Source organism: Cryptotermes secundus, unplaced genomic scaffold, assembly GCF_002891405.2.
Source record: "Cryptotermes secundus unplaced genomic scaffold, Csec_1.0 scaffold414, whole genome shotgun sequence".
Lineage (NCBI taxonomy): Eukaryota > Metazoa > Arthropoda > Insecta > Blattodea > Kalotermitidae > Cryptotermes > Cryptotermes secundus.
Window position 1 is genome coordinate 534,267 of NW_019743151.1, and position 7,224 is coordinate 541,490.

The 7,224-nt window shown below is 36.7% G+C and overlaps 1 protein-coding gene across 1 annotated transcript in view; it reads left to right on the top strand.

The window, feature by feature from the left end:
• The window catches only part of LOC111873849 (E3 ubiquitin-protein ligase AMFR), an 80,717-nt gene extending 73,880 nt beyond the window's left edge, over positions 1-6,837 (top strand). Inside the window, exons 8-9 of the mRNA XM_023868880.2 lie at positions 729-961; positions 3,961-6,837. Of these exons, the coding sequence (XP_023724648.1) occupies positions 729-961; positions 3,961-4,162 (435 nt within the window). The 3' untranslated portion in view covers positions 4,163-6,837. The remainder of the gene's footprint in view (positions 1-728; positions 962-3,960) is intronic.
• The last annotated feature ends 387 nt before the right edge of the window (positions 6,838-7,224 follow it).

The window sequence follows — 7,224 nt, forward strand, 5'->3', positions numbered from 1 at the left end:
GTTGTTGAACAGTGATTGAAATAACTAATTCATACTGAGTGTAATGTAAAGAAAGTATTAAATAGGCCATGAGATGACATAGAAATGAGGATGAATAAATTTAAATACAGGTAGGTCTATAGTATTATGAAGGTATTAAAAGGTAAAAGGTAAAGTTGTTCCTCTGCTCAACGAATTAAGCCCTACGCCATTAAGGCGTGTGGGGGAGTGGATGTATAGATCCAAATTTTCTTGACCTCGGCACTAGTTGGAGGTGAGTGGTCAGCTTCACGCCCCGGCCGCTTTACCCCCGGGGAAAGAGCCCCCGGTACCCATTGGATAGGAGGTTGGATGGACCCCAGAGCCGGTCTGGACGATTTGGAGAAGTTAAAATTCTTGACCCTACCGGGACTCGAACTCCGACCCTTCACAGTCGTCCAGCCCGTATAATAAAATTTGGCTTAACCGGGTTTTCGATTAACCGTGACTTCCGTCCCCACCATTAGCCCGGATAATCGAGAGTTGACTGTATTCTTCTTTTATTCTTTTATTCTTTATTCATTCTTTTAATTCATAAAATTACTTTTTTCTGTGCAGACATGTTTCTTAGTGCAGAATTATCTTAGATCTGGAACTGTCTTCCATTTGGGTAAATACAGAGGACACTTTAATGTAATGTGAAAAAGTAGCTAGTGTTATAAATTATGATTACAGTTTTTCACTTCTGAATTATATTCCTGATGTCACAGGTACAACAGCTATTCCCTCATCTAGCCTTGGCAACTGTGATAGAGGATCTACGAGTGACTCGTTCTGTTGAACTTACAATAGAAAATGTACTGGATGGCCGAGTAGTAGCACCACCTCCAATGTTTCAGCGGGACACAGAGCCACTACTTCCAGAGCTGGAATATTCTCCAGGACTAGCTGACATGCCAGTTTCACTCTGGGATGATCTCTCAGAACACCATGATCCAGACAGGTCAGTAGGTAACCAATGTGATTAGCAGAATCATCATCCACTGATTTTTTATCAGATCTTAACTGGTCCTGGTTTCAGATTTTATTTTTGTTCATTTCTTAATATTCCATAGAAACTTATTGTGTACTGCTTATATCTGTTTTAGTCTGTGGCCAAGTTTCTGTTGCATATACCAGAATAAGAAAATAATATAATGTGTAATAAGAGTATGTTTTGTGCAGCATAACAGTTTCTTATATTTCCCAACTGAAGTGTGCCAGGAATAGGTCAGGGTCTGAAAGTTGGAAATTAATCACCTGAGCTGAAAGGGTATTTTCGCCCACCATAATATTACAGGCGATGAACACTTAGAATCCAAGAAATATACCATTTTAAATGTCTATAAACATATTTTTGTTAGGATGGTTGTTATGAGTCTTTGAAATTTACATTTGGTCCTGTGTGAACTTATTTTTAGGACTGGTCTTTTCACCCCTTATAGCCTTCATTTCCAAATTACATGTCTTATTAACAGTCTGGTAAAATTTCCTGGCTGTAGAAATACCCTCTGCAATTTTGCCCTAGTTCTTTTCAGCTCATGAAATGCTCTAAAGAGAAAGAAATATCTAGTAATGTCTTAGTGATTTGAATTATCAGAATATTTCTGAGTGTGCATGAATTTGTAATGTAACCTCTTCCAACTACACACTGTGATCACCCAGTTAGCACTTCTGCTTCATATTTTGGACTGAGGATTCTGCTATTTTCATCAATACCTCCAGCAAATGTCAGGAGAGCTCCCAAAAGTAGGCCATGGCCATTTCGTTTCCAATTCAACATTCACAGATAATCCTGTCATGCAGCACTACATAGCTAGTGTAGCTGAGTAAGTGTCATTCAACCAAGAACTGATCTCCACGCATCTCTGTTTACCATTCTCGCATCTCAGTTTCAGTGTATTGTACGAGTATTGACTTGTGAGAACAAGGTTGACTGATTATTTGTAGCCAGAAATGGTTACATTCAATTCAGATGTGTATTTCCTTTCTTAAGGAAAGACAGTAGGCTTATGAGATGACAGTGCTGTCTGTCTGCATGCCCCCCATTTCAGCTTCTGAACCAATTGACTTGTAATAACATTGGAGACATCCCAACACCATACATTTTGTTGGATTTTCGATTATCACAGCAGTGACTATGAACAGTATTATCTTCTAGCATGTAACACTGTGTAGTTCAGTAGAAGTTCAGTGAAATTTCAGAGGAACATACTGCCTCCATCTTCAGGGTTGAAGATTAAGATAAGCGAGAAACAGGCAGCAACTCTTTGACTGAAGATGGAGCCAGTACAATCCTCTAGAACATCAGTGGACGTCTGCTGGACTACACAGCATTACATCTGTGAAGACAGCACAATATCCTGCAACCGTAAGAACAGTATGGCAGATGGGTGAAATTGTGATGTGGAAATGACATTAATGTCACTTAATTTAGATCCTAAAGTGATATATAGTAATAGATCATGTGAAATATGATGTGAACATAGATCATAAGCATACATATGCGTTATGTATGAAATATTATTGTTTCTACGTCAAAAATTAAAAACATGGGAACAGAAGGAAAGTTTAAGGTTGTGTCCAACAGATTTAACATGCACAGAATCTGTACTTAAAAGAAGTTCTTCCCCAAAATAAAATGAAATAACAGTAATAACACGTGTTTTTTGTTTGTCTAAAAATGGTGTAATTTCTCTTTCAACATATCTCTGTGCAACTTTGACAGTTTGTTGTACACACTTGGGAAATTTGTTTGTTGCCATTGGTAATGCCAAACTGAGTAACAAGATGGCATCACAGACAGCAGATACCGAAGTGTTTGTTATCAGATCCCTTTACTCTTTTGTTGCTGTGGACAGACAGTATTGTCATGTTGTACCATGAAGAGACCATGTACTTGATTGTTAAACATTTTAAAGAACTGGGAAGTGTGTGAAATGTGCAAAGGAACGTTAAATGTAGTACATCCACTAATACAGAGGAAGTTGCTGGTGCAACACAGGAAGAAATAGTGGTAAGTGTAAGAAATGTGTGCAGTGTTTAGCACAGCAGATTGAGATCTCAACGATCACTGCATGGAAGATCTATCCTGATGACTTGTCATTGTTTCTATACAAAATGCAGCTGAGTCCACCATTGTCAAGAGATGGAATAGTGAGGTATTAGGCTCTTGTGGGTGGGGTGGGGGTGGTTACAGACCCCTACTGGAGGTCAGTCCTGAATGTCATGAGGATTCACCAATGAAGCACAGTTCCACTTGAGTGGTTTTATTAACAAGCAAAATGTGTGATCCTGGGCCTCAGAATATCCAAGGCTTACCGTTGCCAAGCCACTGGAACACAATGCAATGTGATAAACAAATTTCTCAAGCGTGTAGTGCAATCTGTGAAAGCTTCATACAGTTGCAATCAATAATAAAGAAGTTACACAAATTTTAAAATGTCAGACAATAAACAAACTCTGTAGATCTGTAGGACTGAAAATTTATGCAGTTAGGGTGTTGGCTTTAGGAGTTCTGATTGGAACTTCTTGTTTCTCTGTGGAATAGAGAAGAATTACTGCAGTGTACTGTACTGTACCAACTTAACACATTGAGGATCAGCTGCTTGGTTGCCCTTTCCCACATCATGGCTCTTCTTGTCACTTTTAAAGAATTAAAAGAAACATCATTTTACAAAAATGAATTATCATTTCCTAACTATTCCTACACAGTACCTGAATGATTTTAAACCTGGAATATAGGGCAATGACCAGGGAACATTTAGTACTATTTACTTTTCAGTTATTTATGTAACAATTACTAAATGTCATAACTTTCTGGGTCAAACAATTGAGAAGCCATTAAACTAAGACAAAATAGTTCATATGCAGTTTTTTTTTTCAAAATGTACTTCAGTCCACACATGAAACTTCTTAATCAGAGTTACTGTTATAGTACTAATTGATGTTATTACATTTTAGTATTGAAGCCTCCGTAAATCTTGGTGGTCGATTCTCAAAGTCCTCAACAGAACGAGAGCGTATCTTACAACTTCGCAAGGAACAGCTACTTTTGTCTGCTCGACGTCGGTACATGGAGCGCCATAAGTCAGAAGCAGCACAAAGTATTATAACAACTGAGCATGACACAGTTGCAGTCCGGTATAGACATGCTGACAGTTGAATGAGCAGCACAGGTAAATGCAACACTTTAACATGTCAGTGGTAAGATGGCCACTCTCTCCATCCACCATGTTTTGTAGACGGCTGCTGGTGTTGAATGTAGCTAACAAGTTTCAATAACAAGTGGCTAGTATTTTATGTCAGTATGATTATGCATATGTCTATAGAAAAGAGACCATTCTCTTATGAAATCTGAAGCGAAGAACCAGTTTTAACCTTAAAATTATGTCAGCATAATTATGCATATGTCTGTAGAAAAGAGGCAGTTCTCTTTTGAAATCTGAAGCGAAGAATCAATTTTAACCTTAAAATAAGTTGGTGGATATGAAATATTTCAAGAAGAAAATATTTTCATTTTTGTTAAATGTCCACTTACCACCAGCATTAATATGGCACATCAATTATTTTAATGTGAGAAAGATAAACTTGGCTTTATTTCTGTATTAATAATTGCTGAATTTGCTGTAGTTTTGCCTGTGATGTGTTTATAGTTTGATTTTATGTTTAGTGTTAAAGTAAGTCTATGAAGGGTATCTCTCCATTTGCTGATCACTGGTTGTATGCCTGCTCCCCAGATCATGATGTTATGTTGTACTATAATTAATGCTGGGACATAGAACTTGCAAGACAGTGTGGTCTTCCTGAATGAACAGAGAGATAATGTATAGCTTGAACATAGCACAAGTGCAACTTATGCATATGTTTAGCATGTGAATCATAATACCTGCCAGATAAGCATCACAGTGTTATGTTCCAACTACAGCTTTTTATGTCTGTAGTAGGAAATAACAAATTCGTCATATTTCACTAGCCAGAAATAAATACTAATATTACATACCAGCTTTGGCAGAGAATAATCCCCAGAACTTTATGTAAATATGTATAGAACTTAACAGAGAATATTAGTTAAACATATTTGCTTAGTTATGATTATCTTTAAATAAGACTGAATGCTGTCTGCAGTAAATTAAATACAATGCTGCCTCCTCTGTTGTAAGATACATGCTAGAAAATAGATGAGTAAATTTAAAATGATTTTTTTAGGAAACATTATGTGACATAATATAGATTGGTATCAGAATTCTGTTGTGTTTTCAGAAAAATGAAAGTAGTATTTCATATTTCAAATTTGGATATTGCTTCTTAACAATGCCAGATCTCAAAACACACAGAAATATAGGAAGTTTAAATTTTGCACCATTTTCACAGTGGAATACTAACCATTCTGAATTTTGTCTGGTTTAAATCCAAGGTGCATTACATTGGCATTTTTGTCACCAGCCTTATATAGCAGATCTCTCGTCAGACCACAGATATAGTATTGTAGATATATATTACTAAGTATTATATGAGCATCAAAGTTTGACCCCCCCCACCAACCATAGAGAATGTGGGGGTCTGTTGTGGTAGTTGCTGTTACCTGGCTTTAAAGCATTGCTTCGCATACTGCTCTTCTCACATATCACTTTGGCAGGCGGTATCTGTTATCATCATAAATTTCTACTGAGACATTTCACATTCTAATTGGTCTGGAGGGATGATTTAAGCAGCAATAGATTCCTGAATGCATGGAGATAATGAACATAATAAAAAATGTTTTCCAAGTGGTTGTAGTTCAGGTGCAAATCTTCCTGCAGTGGAAATGTGGAAGCTCCAAAGAGTCTTCATACCAAATTTAACTTCTGTACAGTGTGTAGTTATGAGGAATGTTGAATTGTCTGTGAACAAAATGTTGACATAAAGTAAGTAGTTTGGTCAACCAGACACACTTTTTAGGGCGCTTCAAGATGTAATCAAATATTGAAATTATGTGCGCACATCAAGGCCATGAGTTCACAACAAGAACAATTGAAAACCTCAAGGAAGTGAAAATCCTTGAGCCCCACCCACACACACACAAAATTACTAAGCACCTTAACGCTCTTAGATTGCAGAAAGAGTGGTGGGTGAGAGAGATTGTTCTCAAGATGTCATTCCACAAATATCACACAAATTGTTATATTTCCAGTATTAGTTACAGGTGCCTGAAAATAAGGGACTAGTATTTAGTCAGTAACTGAAACATGCTATCTAATTATTACATAAGAAATAAGGCTTTAAACATGGTTATCAATTATTTATTCAAGTATAAATTTCAGTGTAACAATCTACGAAGTGCAGCCATAAGCAGCTACGAAGTTCTGTGAGAAATGATTAATGTGCTTGAGTTAGAACACACCTGAGCATGAGTGTATCTTCTGCCACTTCAAGTAAGAGCACATATGATAGAGTTTAGTCAAGTCCATATAAGAGCTTAAAAAGCTTCATGGAAGTACATTCCCACCACAGAAATTGGACTCATGCTTAAGAAATGCCCCTCAAACGGCCACTTCTTTCTTGTGGTGAAAAGTGTACCATATGTATAGAAATTCACATTGGTGTTCATTGCTTTTTCTTAATTCTAGTGAATATTTCAGAGACAGAATGGAACTAGTATACTTCTCTCTTCTTGAGATAAATTTTTTTTTTCAGGTTTTAAAGCACTGAGATAAGATAAATTCTTTATAATTAAGATATAAGGTACATTCTTTGTTGTTATTGTGAGTGCGAAGAAATTGAATTTTATACTATTATAATATGAAGATTGAACAGTCCAAAGTAGAAACTGCATTTAATAAAGGTGCCATAAAACTTGGAGGTCAGTGTCTAGTTTATTTAAAGAATTCCTTTAATAAAACACTGATATATACATAAAGTATTCCTCTTTTAAATTGACAATATTGTGACATGACACCTGAAAGCAGGAATAGTGGAGCCAGAGCGAAGTCCATTGCTAGGCAATGGTTCGGTAAGCTTGTTCTGGCTGCAATGAATAAACACAGAAAGACAGAATAACAGAGCAACTGTAAGACATGGTGACATATTCAGTTCCCCTGGAAGTTAGTTCAGTCCACGAGAGATGAGCAATGATTCTTCGTTTCTCATTCATCATTCATCACAGTACAAGAGAAGACACTTGTAGTTCAGTAAGGAATGGAGTGAATATTGGACAGCCATGGATTGTGAGCTGTTCTAATTGATTGT